This window comes from Myotis daubentonii, chromosome 1, assembly GCF_963259705.1.
Source record: "Myotis daubentonii chromosome 1, mMyoDau2.1, whole genome shotgun sequence".
Classification (NCBI taxonomy): Eukaryota; Metazoa; Chordata; class Mammalia; order Chiroptera; family Vespertilionidae; genus Myotis; species Myotis daubentonii.
Window position 1 is genome coordinate 233,102,056 of NC_081840.1, and position 13,828 is coordinate 233,115,883.

The following is a 13,828-nucleotide window of genomic DNA, read 5'->3' on the forward strand; positions in this document are numbered from 1 at the left end:
TCCCACGGAGCCAGGCCTGAGCTGTTGGCACTTTGCCCTCCCTACCATCCTCTCCTCCCTCTTGAAGAGAAATCCAGGTGAAGTGCAAAGAAAATGCAAAAAGCCTGAAAGTGTCTGTCTGCGAGGCCAGCCAAGCAAAATAACTACCTGTTGGCGCAGTGTGCAGAGCTGTTGAGTTGGGGTTCCTGTCTCCCTCAGCCTCTCCGAAGGCCCGCACTACGTGCTGATGCACAGTTACCGCGAAGGGAGGCCGCAGCCTGGGCCGGGCGCAGCCACACCCGGTCCCAGACCTCAGCTTGGCCACTTGCCAGATGTGTAACGCTGGGAAAATGGCTTACCCTCTCTGGGCCTCAGTTTCCTTATCTGTAAGTGGTCATATGCCTGCCTGAGGGCCTGTGGGGAGGTTTCAGTGCAGCAGTCCCTCTCAAGTGTGTAGCGTGCCATCTGCGCATGGAAAGTGCTCGATAAACCAGCGCTGTTAGCAGCCGCCTGTTCGGGAGCTCGTGATGTGATGGGGGGAGCGTTTCCAGGCGAGCTGCTGTGTCCCCGCTGCAGCCGCTGGGTGGGCAGGAGCGGAGAAGGGGCACAGGGGCGGCTCCCTGCGGGGAAGCTGGCCAGACCCTCCAGGAGCAGCATGAGCAGCTTGCAGAAGTGGGAGGAGGATTTTAGGCAAGAGCACAGCATGAGCTGTGGCTCGAGTGTGAGGGGACGTGGCAGAGTCTGGTGATGGAGGACAGAGGACTCCGTGTGAGCCGCGGGGAGAGTGTTTGTGGGGGGTGCCGGGGGCGCGGGCTGGGCGGTCCTGTTGGGCCCGCTGTAAGGAGCCCAGAGTGTGTGTGCTCTGCTCGGGAATTTGGGTCTTTGTCTGTGGGTCATGGGGCTTCACCTGAACTGCTGTGTCCCCTTGGCTCGTTCCTTAGCCTCTCTGTGTCTCAGCTTCCTCACCTATAAAACGCAGATAAGAGGTCATACCTACCTCACAGGATTCTTGAGTTAATGTATGTAAAGCCCTTAGAAGAATGCCTGCACCTAGTACTATGTAAGTGCTAGCTGTCAGTGGAGTAGTACTAATATTTTTTTCAGGGTAAAAGTTCTTAATTAGTGTCTAAGGCAGTGAATGTCTTTTCATCTTCTAGGAACGTGCTGTTTCAGATCCTGAAATGTACCTGCCCTGTGATTTGTTTCAATGCTAAGGATTTTGTGAGGACCGTGCTGCAGTATCTGGGTGATGATGGCAGTTGGAAGCACGGTAAGTTATGGCTGATCGGTGGGGGGACGGGAGCTCAGGACCCGGGATTGGCGCTTGAAGCGGGAACAGTCTCGGGCTGAGCCCTGAATCTGCGGGGTCCGCACCGACTCCGCTGTGTCCGTGCTGAGGTGCCCACCGAGAGCTGGAGGAGTTGGTGCGGAGACCCACACCGCCGGTCAGAGGTGCTGTGGAAACAGCAGGCCCCCCTCGTCAACAATCACACGCCTCCCGCCTTCTTTCCTCTCACGGCCCACACTGCCTGCGCCCGCCCTAGGTTACTGCGACGTGACCCCAAGCATGATGCAGATTGCCTGAAATGGTTCAGCACGTGACCGAGATACGAGGCTGTCATTTCTGAGATGATGCCATCACTGTGATCTCCCACACATTAGCAATCATCTTCTAATATTATTAGACATTCAGGCAGTGTTTGCACTTTCCAGTTGTCCTTAAATACTTCTGTCTGTCTTTGTTTTTTACAGTTTGTTTGAATTGGGAGCCATTCCTGAGATAGGTGCAATATATTTCTTAAGTCTCTTCTACTCTGTATGTTCTCTTCTCTGTTTTAGATCCTTGCAGTTATTTTGTCGTTGATGATGGAACCAGCTTGCTTGTCCTGGGGATTTCCCACAGTCTGGACTTGGCAATTACATCCCCTTCTTGCCAATTAACATGCTCCCCTCTCCGCTCTCTTTCTTGTAAATTGGCAGCTAGATCCAGAGGCTGGGTCAGATTCTCGCTGGATTTCTGGAGGGCAAGGCTGCTGCATAACACAGAGCTTGACCCGACCCTGACCCTGACTCTAACCCTGACCTCTGTAGTGGTGTGTCCAATCAGGAGCTACATCCTGGTGGTTGTTCATCTTTCTTGTGAGGTTTGAACTCCTATTCATATGTTAACTCTTCTTGTCTTTCATATTTACCACTTTATCTAGAATCTATTTTCAATCTCTTTATTTCTTTTTTTTTTAATTAAATCTTTATTGTTCAGATTATTACATTTGTTCCTCTTTTTTTCCCCCATAACTCCCCTCCTCCCAGTTCCCGCCCCACCCTCCGCCCTCACTCCCCACCCACTGTCCTCATCCATAGGTGCACGATTTTTGTCCAGTCTCTTCCCCCATCTCCCACACCCCTTTCCCCCCCAAGAATAGTCAGTCCATTCCCTTTCTATGTCCCTGATTCTATTATAATCAACAGTTCATTCTGTTCATCAGATTATTTATTCACTTGATTCTTAGATTCACTTGTTGATAGATGCATATTTGTTGTTCATAATTTGTATCTTTACCTTTTTCTTCCTCTTCCTCTTCTTAAAGGATACCTTTCAGCATTTCATCTAATCCTGGTTTGGTGGTGATGAACTCCTTTAGCTTTTCCTTATCTGTGAAGCTCTTTATCTGACCTTCAATTCTGAATGATAGCTTTGCTGGATAACGTAATCTTGGTTGTAGGTTCTTGGTATTCATCACTTTGAATATTTCTTGCCACTCCCTTCTGGCCTGCAAAGTTTCTGTTGAGAAATCAGCTGACAGTCGTATGGGTATTCCCTTGTAGGTAACTGAGTTTCTTTCTCTTGCTGTTTTTAAGATTCTCTCTTTATCTTTTGCTCTTGGCATTTTCATTATGATGTGTCTTGGTGTGGTCCTCTTTGGATTCCTTTTGTTTGGGGTTCTCCGCGCTTCTTGGACCTGTAAGTCCATTTCTTTCACCAGGTGGGGGAAGTTTTCTGTCATTATTTCTTCAAATAGGTTTTCAATATCTTGCTCTCTCTCATCTTCTGGCACCCCTATAATTCTGATGTTGGTACGCTTGAAGCTGTCCCAGAGGTTCCTTACACTATCCTCGCATTTTTGGATTCTTTTTTCATTTTGCTTTTCCGGTTGGATGTTTTTTGCTTCCTCGCATTTCAAATCATTGACTTGATTCTTGCGCTCCTCTGGTCTGCTGTCGGGCGTCTGTGTAATATTCGTTATTTCAGTCCGTGTATGCTTAATTTCTAGTTGGTTCCCCAACATAACATCGAGGGTCTCATTAGTTTTCTTGTAGATCTCATTAAGTTTATCGGCAGCTTCTAAACAGTTCTTGAGAGACCTTAAAAGTGTGGTTCTGAACTCTATATCTTCCATTGACAATTTTGTCCTGTTTCTTTGTCTCCGCATTTTGTTATGCTTCCTTGGTGCACCCCCTAGTGGTCTTTGTTCGCAGTCTTATAGTTAAATCTTGATTGTTGTAGCTAATTCCAGGGAGGGTTTGACCTCCAGGCCAAGTGGCTATGAGAATCAGCTGTGTCAGCAGTGAGAGAACTTCTGTCCTCTAGGGAGGTGCTAATCTAGCCTTTGCCTGAGGCTATCCGGCAAATGCCTCTGTGCAGGGCTTGGGCGGGGCGGGTCGCACAGGATCAACAGGGTGGGCGGGAGAGAGCAGTTATGGCGGCTCTCAGTACTGTCCCCAGGGGCTCTGCCTCTCTGAGTCCCAGCACCCGCTGCAAAGCTCGGAGAGAAAGCTGCACTCGCTCTGACCGAAGCCAGACAGTCCCGCTTCTCCCGTTTGAGTCTGGGTCCCTAAAGACTCGCCCGGATCTGGTGCTCAGAGTCTGCGACTCCCTCCCGATTGAAAACAACAACTGCGCCCTCCGCCGCCAGCCCGCTCCGCGCACTCCGCACCTCAGAATTTGACTTCAGCACTGCGCCTCCTCTGAGTGTCCGTGTGCGTTTCTCTTTCCTCCTAGTTGTAGGACTTCCACTCAGCCAGCGTTCCTGTGGTTCTGGGTGATGTCCCTTCCGTTTTTTGGTTTCACTTTTGAAGTAGTTGTTCAAAGCAGCAAACTCTGGCGTTAACCTATGCCGCCATCTTGGTTCTCCTAAAGTTGATTTCTCTTTATTTCTTTTTTATTTAAAAATTCCTCTTTTCTGTTTTTTTTTTTTTAAATTAAGTCATTATCTATTACATTTATCTGCTTTTGTGTAATACCAGTTTTTATTTCTGAAAAATTTTGTATTTCTCTTTCCTGAATTCTTTTATTTTTTTGTTCAGTTTTCCTAAGTCACCTACTTTCTAAGTATTTCTAATTCTGATTTATTTACTTTTCATAGATTTTATTATTTTCTTAGTTTGTTTAAAGTCTATTTTGTTGGCATTTCTTCTTCAAGTCCTGGCATTTTCTCCCCCGTGTGGGGTTTATCCTGGCAGGCTTCAGTTTACTCGGTACAGGAGTTTATAGGGACCAGACCCCACTATTCCAGCACTCTCAGACTCCCCCAAGGGTTTTCCAAAAGACATGTGGGTGAGAAGCCTTAGTTTTGGAATAATAGAGCTTTGAGAAGGCAAATAGAATGAAAAAGCCCTAGGAAATCAGTTATATTACCAGCCACTGTGAGGTAAGGTCATGCCCAGCTGGCTTGGGGGCAGGCAGCCAGCGTGACTGCCGCCTTTCTCGCCCAGAGCTCCAGACCTCAGCGTGAGAGGCTTCCCAGGCGGCAGCACAGACGCCAGGGCTGGCTGCTCAGGTGAATATCAGTCTCTTAGCCGAGCACAGTGTGCGGACGCCAGAAGACACACCCAGTGTGATGTGACCCAAGACTCAGCTTGCTTAAAGGCAAGGCCTTATTTTTGTATAGCACAGTTAAAGCGTTAACGGAACCTGAAAAGCAATCCTTGAGGGTTCAGATCTGTTTCTTAATTTATCAGCTTCCCAGCCCTGTGTAACCCCCCTCTGTGCCTAAAACACTCCGGTACAAAAATGTACCTATGTAGCAGGTGCCGCCCTTGCTTTGTAAAAAGCACCTTCCCGTGTCTCGCACATACACACAGGACTCTGCCCCCGGTTTTCAGAGGGGAAGCTAACACTTGGGGGACATGACCTCCCAGGCCCCCAGGCTGGTCTCGCTGCTCTTTTCACACATCCAGCTGCCACAGGGTGTCGGGCAGGGCATCTTGTCCTTGCCCGCCGTGCCCGCCTACCCAGAAGGCGAAGCTGTGTGCTCAGGCAGCTCCTCACCGCTCTGCCTGCTGCCCAGGATACTTGGGTTCCTGAACACCCCGATGCCATGCCATGCAGGGTCCGGGATGGCCTGGGAAGGCAGCCGGGCGAGAGGCCAGAGGCTGGAGGAGGGGAGGCTCGGAAAGAGTGGTTACGTTGACAAGTAGGAAGGCTGCGGGGTGCCTGGGGCAGTGAGAAGCTTGGGAGCAGGCGGGAAAGGGGAGAAAGGAGGCAGGAAGTGTGGCTGAGGATTCTGACTTTGATCTCTTTTAACGTTTGAGAGATCCAAATCCAAGTTAGTGTGGAGTCTCCACGCCTCTGGGCATTTGGGATCAAATCCCATGAGAGTGGCCCTGTGGGACCTGGGCTTGTGAAGGCCACTTATCCAAGGTTCCGAATTCCTTGGTATTGACAGAGCGTCGCGTGGTCCTTAGCCCTGGAACTTGAGGGGTGGTGAAATTATGCTCATTCATCTGAACCGTGAGAAACGTGTAAAGCAGAGAGAAGTAAGTGCCTCTATCCTGTCACGGCTGAATGAGCTCTCTCCCCTCAGTGGCTGGCTTTGTCGGGCTGGACCCTAGGATCGCCGCTTGGCTTATAGATCCTCGTGAGGCCGCACCCTCCTTTGAGGATTTAGTGGCGAAATCCTTCGGAGACGCCATCACGGTGAAAGTGAGCAGCACGTACGGGAATTCCTCAAGAAATGCTGTGGTGAGTTGTTTTCAGATAAGATTTTATCAACTTTAATACAACCCTAATTTTAATCCTCACCTGAGGGTATTTTTCCCATTGATGTTTTAGAGAGTGAAAGAGAGGGGAGAGGAAGGGGAGAGAGAAACATTGATGTGAGAGAGACACATCGACGGGTTACCTCCTGCACACTCCCCCAACCAACAGGCAACAGAATGTCCCTTAAATGGGAATTGAACCCGCAACCTTTCAGTCCACAGGCCAATGCTCTAACCACTGAGAAAAACCTGCCAGGGCAATACAGCCCTAGTTTTTCCTAAAGAAACTCTTTCTACAGACTTCAGAGATAGCCCAACACTAAAAAGAATGTCGCTGCTGTTCGCTTTGACTTATGCGGCCCAGATGCTTGGTGCCCTGGCGTTTCGGGTAGATATGAATAAGGACAGCGATTTCTGCTCCTTCGTGAAACTGTTCCTGGGAAAACCATTCGCGGGGTGACCTTCCCAATGGACTCTGGTGTCAGGGAGTCGCCTGCTCCGGGAGCAGAGCTGCTTGTTTATACATTCTTAGCGCCAGTGAGGCGGCAGCTGCGGCAGAGGGCCCAGGCGGCCACTCCGCAGTCCACGGCCGCCTCTGGAGATGCACCCAATAGTGAGGAACTGGAACCGGACAGTCAGTGGGTCCGGCTGCTGTCACTACTTGAGCCAATTAAAGCAGAGACAGGGTTGAATCCTATATGAGTGTTTATTCCAAAACTGCCGGCCGCATGGGGAGCAGCAGGTCAGGCACAAAAACTTGCTCTGCCCTCCCCACAAGCCAGCTGCTTATATTGGGTAGGGACAAAGGTTACATGGGGAGTAGGCAAAAGGGTGTGCCACGTGGGCAGTTTACAGGTGCCTGGGGGTCTGCAAAGGCTGGGGGTCTGCAAAGGACAGGTGATTCTGGCTTCTGCAAGGTGGTTAATGTTTCCATGATAACAGGCAGCTCCCAGATGGGGAGAGTGGGCTGCATTTCCAGGTGAGCTCCCAGGTCCCACGTGCAACCCCCCCGGCCAGGTTAGAATGTGCTTCTTTAATCAGAACAAGACAATCACAGTTAACAGAGCATGATTAATATTTCTTACAGCTATAGCTGGTCCCCAGTATTCTATTTCTGCCCCTATCAAAAGCACGACTAGAAGAACATGCTGAGGGTTTGGGGGGGCGGGGAAGGCACCGATGTTGAGGTGGCAACCTGGGGAGCTGGTGGTGGTGTGAGCCTGCCGTGCCTACCACCTGGAGCCGGGGATGCTCACTTCCTGCCCTTCGTCCCACAGACTGTGTCTCACGGGGGCTCACTGTCCCCTAATTAAAGCATTTGTCAGAGGGCTGCGGGGTCGATCACAGACTCCCGGAGGGAAGCAGACTCAGGCCTTGGGGACAGGAGCCAGGTGGCTCCGAAGACCCAGGGAGCCGGAGCCTCAGGCCGGGCCAGTGAACCCACTCTGTCACATGTCCCTTCTGTCACTGTGTCACAGGTTTGGCCGGTGGAGGGGAGGGAGGGCATGAGATGAGCAGTCCTCCCAGATCCCATGCTGGCCCCAGACAGAGCTGAGATCCTAGTACTGAGATCCACCCCAGGCTCAGTCCCTCTTCCGGGGGGAGCAGGGGACAGGAAGGTCAGTGCAGATGCCTCTCCCGGGTCAGGGAGGCCACGGTTCACAGCGGGGATCTCGGACCCTCGGGTCTGGGTCCCTTCTCCTATAAGGAATGAGTTGGGGAGGGAGTGGCTGCGGGAACAGAGCGCCAGCCCAGAGGGCCTGCCTTTCCCTGACCCGCTGTGGGCTGGTCCTCTCAGCCCCCCAGCCTGTGGCCCGCACCCTCCAGTCCCACCCGGAGCTCCCCCAGGCCTCACCCGCACCAGCCCCTCAGGAGCTGCCTTGTCCTATTGTCCAACCACGGCCACTGTGGAACCTGCACTGCTCGCAGGTGGGCGAGGCAGAGCTGTTCTCAGGGGCTGTGACAGCTCAGGGAGGGTCAGGGGCGGGACAGCTCGGTGGGGGAGGGGGGAGTCAGGAATCAGGAGAGGAGTGGCTCCTGGAGGGGAGCAGCAGGGTCCCAGGGAGGAGGAGGAGGAGGTGTGGGGGCTGGGCCCCCATGGAGCTGGAGCTGGTCCGCGGAGCTTCGGGTTGGGAACTGCTTGGAGAGGGAGCCCTGGTCAGCATGCCGTGTAGACGCTCATGCAGGCAGCAGTGTGGCCACCTGCCAGGCGGTGGCTGAGAAGTGGTCATGGAAGCACTCCTAGTGCTCCCTCCCACCCAGTTGTAACCCAGCCCTGCCTCATCTACCATGGGGCCCAGACCAGAGAGACCAGGCCAACCCACCCAGCGTCTAGGCGGCAGGAAGGAGAATTAGACAGGTGGGGGCGCTGTGGCTCATCCCACCAGCCTGTTTCAGTTGAACACAGACTCTGTCCCCCTCCCGGGCCCCTGTGTGTGGACCCGGGTGAGAATGGCAGGAACTGGATGGCGGCATGGCTCCTCTGTTCCCTCTGCTCCCTCGTGGGGGGTGGGGGTGTGGAGCCCGAGGCCAGGCCGCGTCCTCCTGTCTCTGCCACCCAGTACTCCTCACATGTTGGGCTTCCTTGTGCCTCATGCCTCTGGGATGAGGGGGAGATTGGGTTGAGGAGGAAGTGTCCGGTGGCCAGAAGCTTGCATTGGCCCAATAGGAAGTGCGTTCCTCAGCATGGGGCCCGTCTACTTGGAGTCATTGGTGGGTGACGCCACAGATGTGTGACAGCTGCCAGCAAGCATTCCCGTGGGTTGTGTTACTTCCTAGATTGTGACGATCATTTCAGCCAAGGTTGCCTAATTTTTCATTCTTTTGGTCTTTTACAGAATCAGAATGTATGTGCGAACCTGAGGGTCCTCCACAGGCTTACGATGGACCTCTGTTCTCAGCTGAAGGCAAGCGTGTTGTAGCTTCTGGGGCGGCGCTCTGCCCACTGCCGTCCACTGCCTGGCATTTGCACCCACACGCGCAGGAGCAGTGCCCGCCGTGTGGGATATGCAGCACATGACGCCGAGTCCTGAGGCCATATTACCCTCCTTCCCTCAGGAAACGGTAGTCCAGCTGATGAGACCTGAAGTTCCTGAATGTTCTCTGTGGGTCGACAGCAATCGTAGCATTTCTAGTGCTGCGGTGAACGTGGCAAAGGAAGTCTAAAAGTCCACCAATGCCAGATCACATAGAAATGAGAAAGATGAAGGGAAACGGGGAGTGGGCGCGTTCTCCTGTTTCTCACGGTCCCAGCAGGTCTGGGCGATACAGTAGGGCACCTGAGGGGGAGGGGGCTCCTGGGTGGGAGGCCAGCCCGTCCGCTGAGGAGGAGCCCGGTGCGCTCAGAGGGGTGGGAGGCCGCTGAGCGACATGCAGCCTCCATAGCAAGAATGTTTCCTCCTGTGAGACAGGCTTACGGTTTATGGCAGCTGTTTTGTACCTTGGAGCTTCCTCTGATACCCATTTTGGCAGGTAAGCTACCTGAAGCTGATGCACAGGCCTCTTTCTAGAGAAAGTTCTTTACATTGTTTGGGGACGACTCTCTCTGAGCTTATTTCGGGGCAGGTAAGGGTCACACGGCCCTGACGAGGTGGCCAGCCCTTTATTTCCCTTCCTGTAACGGGGGCTTGGGCCGCATCACCTCTGGTGTAGAGGGACCAGGCGGTTCTGACGTCCGGTCCTATGGGTCTCTTTTGTATTGTCTGGATCTGGGTGCCCTGGCCCAGGGACCACCGCCCTCCTGAGTCCCTCGATCCTGAGAGCAGCCTCATGGGGCAGAGCCTGCATGTCAGTAGTTGTGGGGTCCTGGGGTGCTGTCCTTTACCCTGCATGAGAACCCCCTAGAGCAGGGGTGGGGAACGTCCGGCCCGCGGGCCATAGAAGGCCCGTGAAGTCGTTTGGTCTGGCCCTGCCAAGGCTGAGGGTCAGTTAATTACTAGTAAATGTTTGACCAAACGAGCAGGCTAACGTTTAAGTTGATAATTTTGTGCGGCCCGGGAATGATGTTATAAATATCCACATGGCCCTTGGCAGGAAAAGGGTTCCCCACCCTGCCCCGGGGATCTGCGGCAGGCCCTCCACACTGGCCCTGCTGGGGAGCAGAGCGGAGCCCCGCCCAGCGCCCTGACGGCAGGCGCAGCTTTCCATCCAGCGCGTGTCCCACGCCCACAGCCACCACTGCTGGCCCTAAGGGACACTTGGCGGAGTGTGCTCGCAGCTGCACTGGCAGCACTACCGTCTTCAGGGATGCGGCTCGCTCCCTGCCCCGCGTCTCACAGAACGAGTCATTGACGCAGATGCTTTGCTTTGGTTTGGGACCCAGTGATGGAAAGCCACCGCATTCGGGTGAACACGGAAGCCTTGGAGAGGACCTCCGCGCTCCTCGGGGTACGTCACTGGGAGACCCTCTGCAGGTTGCTCTGCTTCTTGACCAGCTGCTCCCCAGGCGCAGGGCAGCTCCCCTTCGCTTCCAGCCCCCGGCCGAGTGCTCCTCTCTGACCGCAGGAGTGCCGCAGGAGGAGGGTGAACACACGCTGCATCTGGTTGCTCCCCTGAGAGGCCGTGCACCGGGCTCCATGGGCCCTCAGCGACCTTCTCAAGCGTGGTTCTTGCAAGGACATTGCCCCCTATAGTTTGGTGAGGGGAAGTCATGGGTTTCTTAGATTCTTTTTTCTTTTTTAATTAAATCTTTATTGTTGAGATTATTACATTTGTTCCTCTTTTTTCCCCCCATAACTCCCCTCCACCCAGTTTCCACCCCACCCTCCTCCCTCACTCCCCACCCACTGTCCTCATCCATAGGTGCACGATTTTTGTCTAGTCTCTTCCCGCATCCCCCACACCCCTTTCCCCACCAAGAATAGTCAGTCCATTCCCTTTCTATGTCCCTGATTCTATTATAATCACCAGTTCATTCTGTTCATCAGATTATTTATTCACTTGATTCTTAGATTCACTTGTTGATAGATGCGTATTTGTTGTTCATATTTTGTATCTTTACCTTCTTCTTCCTCTTCCTCTTCTTAAAGGATACCTTTCAGCATTTCATCTAATCCTGGTTTGGTGGTGATAAACTCTAGCTTTTCCTTATCTGTGAAGCTCTTTATCTGACCTTCCGTTCTGAATGATAGCTTTGCTGGATAAAGTAATCTTGGTTGTAGGTTCTTGGTATTCATCACTTTGAATATTTCTTGCCACTCCCTTCTGGCCTGCAAAGTTTCTGTTGAGAAATCAGCTGACAGTCATATGGGTATTCCCTTGTAGGTAACTGACTTTCTTTCTCTTGCTGCTTTTAAGATTCTCTTTGTCTTTTGCTCTTGGCATTTTAATTATGATGTGTCTTGGTGTGGTCGTCTTTGGGTTCCTTTTGTTTGGGGTTCTCGGCGCTTCCTGGACTTGTAAGTCTATTTCTTTCACCAAGTAGGGGAAGTTTTCTGTCATTATTTCTTCAAATAGGTTTTCAATATCTTGCTCTCTCTTTTCTTCTGGCACCCCTATAATTCGGATGTTGGTACGCTTGTAGCTGTCCCAGGGGCTCCTTACACTATGTTCGTATTTTTGGATTCTTTTTTCATTTTACTTTTCCAGTTGGGTGTTTTTTGCTTCTTCGTATTTCAAATCTTTGACTTGATTCTTGCGATCCTCTAGTCTGCTGTTGAAAGTCTGTATAATATCCTCTATTTCAGTCAGTGTATGCTTAATTTCTAGTTGGTCCTTTATCATAACCTCGAAGGTCTGACTAGATTTCTCGAGGATCTCACTACATTTATCGGCGGTCTCACCAGTCTTTTCGAGGGTCTTACTAAATTTATCGGTGGCTTCTAGAAAGTTCTTGAAAAACCATAAAAGTGTGGTTTTGAACTCTATATCCAGTAGTTTGCTTTACTCCATTTCTGTCATTTGTGTCCTGTTTCTTTCTCTCCGCATTTTTTTATGCTTCCCTGTGTTGATAAAGTGGTTTTCTGTGCTAAGTGTCCTCTTGGTCCCAGTGGTTCAGCTTCCCCAATTACCTGAGGAGGACACTCTTGGTGCACCCCTTTGTGGTCTTTGTGCACAGTCTTGTAGTTAAGCCTTGATTGTTGTAGGATCACTGGGAGGAATTGACCTCCAGGCCAATTGGCTGTGAGAATCAGCTGTGTCTGCAGTGGAAGAACTTCTGTGCTGGAGACACCCCTCCTGGGCAAGACTTGCTTCAGTGGGGCTTTGTTGCTCACTGAGACTGCCCCCTGAGTGTGTCCTTTATGGATCCAAAGAGCTGCAAACTGGATGGTCCCACTCTGACCACCGGGCACACCAGCTCCTGGATCTCTAGGGAGGTGCTAATCTAGCCTCTGCCTGAGGCCACCCAGCAAAAGCCTCCTCACGGGGCTTGGGCGGGGCGGGTCTCACAGGATCAACAGGGTGGTGCGAGCAGTTATGGCTGCTCTCAGTCCTGCCCTCAGAGGCTTCGCTTCTCAGTGTCCCGGTAATCGCTGCAAGCACCTCCAAGAGAAAGCTGCCCTCGAGTTCCGACCGATGCCAGACAGTCCCGCTTCTCCCGTATGAGTCTGGGTCCCCAAAGACTCACCCGGAACTGGAGCTCAGAGCCTGAGACTCCCTCCTGATTGAAACAGACAACCGTGCCCTCAGCCTCCAGCCCGCTCCACGTGCGCCTCTGTACCTTAGTATTTTACTTCCGCACTGCGCCTCCTCTAAGTCTCGGTATGCTTTTCTCTTTCCTTCTAGTTATAGAATTTCCACTCAGCCAGCCATCCTGTGGTTCTGGATGATGTCCGGTCCGTCTTTTAGTTGTTGTGTGAGGCAGCAAACTCTGGTGTTTACCTATGCTGCCATCTTGGTTTCTCCCATCTTGGATTCTTTAAAAAAGGAAAAACACAAGGTCTAACAGTGAACAATAAAATAATACAGAGGAGTGCATGATGATGCATAAGAAAGTGTTCCACTTCAGTTCTTTTAAAAAAAACAAACAAAAATTAAAAAAAAAAACATTTTTAATGATTTCAGAGAGGAAGGGAGAGAGAGAAATATCAATGAGAGAGAATCATTGATCAGTTGCCTCCTGCATGCCCCCTACTGGGGATAGAGCCTGCAACCCCAGGATGTGCCTTTGACCAGAATCGAACCTAGGACCCTTCAGTCTGCAGGCTCTATCCACTGAGCAAACCGGCTAGGGCTCCACTTCAGTTCTTTTTATTTATATATTAATCCTCCCCCCATGATATGTTTTTACTAATTTGAGAGAGAGAGGAAGGGGGAGAGAGAAACATCTATCAGTTGCCTCCCCGGATACTCACCCCTACCAGGGGTCGAACCCGAAACCCAGTTATGTATCCTGGCCGGGAATTGAACCCGAGATGTTTTGGTGTATGGGATGACGCTCCGGCCCACTGAGCCACCGGCCAGGGCCCCGTCAGTTCCTTTAACGAAAACTGTTTATTTGGATATCCTGAAGATAGTGTGGAGCATTGAGATTAATTATGGGAAACATCAATACTAAATTCTAATTAGTAGGCTTGCTTAAGTGAGCCGACAACTGTTTGGCAAAGAGTTTGCTGACCCAGCAGACTCCGTTCGGCTCTTGCTGGAAAAGCATTGGCCTTGACGTTTCTGGCTTCTTACTGGCTGTACCAGGAACAGAGCGCCAGTGTTCCCCCTGCCTATTTGAATATAGACCGTAGGTGTTAGAGGCTGCTCGGCTCTCCTATGGAGTGTTTGGTATTGGAAACAATAACATTTAATGTGCAAAACTCACAAAACACAGAAACGTCGGTATGACTGTCTTCTCGGTCACAGCACAGACCGTCCAGAAGCCCTGGGTGCCCTTTCCCGTCAGAGCGCTGGCTGCTGCCCAGCGTCGCTCCTCCGGGCATTT

The 13,828-nt window shown here is 51.7% G+C and overlaps 1 protein-coding gene across 1 annotated transcript in view; it reads left to right on the forward strand.

Annotated features, from left to right (window-relative positions):
* The window catches only part of POLN (DNA polymerase nu), a 94,720-nt gene that overhangs the window by 24,624 nt on the left and 56,268 nt on the right, over positions 1 to 13,828 (forward strand). Inside the window, exons 5-9 of the mRNA XM_059677374.1 lie at positions 1,137 to 1,249; positions 5,784 to 5,941; positions 8,796 to 8,864; positions 9,369 to 9,429; positions 10,280 to 10,344. Coding sequence (XP_059533357.1) covers positions 1,137 to 1,249; positions 5,784 to 5,941; positions 8,796 to 8,864; positions 9,369 to 9,429; positions 10,280 to 10,344 — 466 coding nt within the window. The remainder of the gene's footprint in view (positions 1 to 1,136; positions 1,250 to 5,783; positions 5,942 to 8,795; positions 8,865 to 9,368; positions 9,430 to 10,279; positions 10,345 to 13,828) is intronic.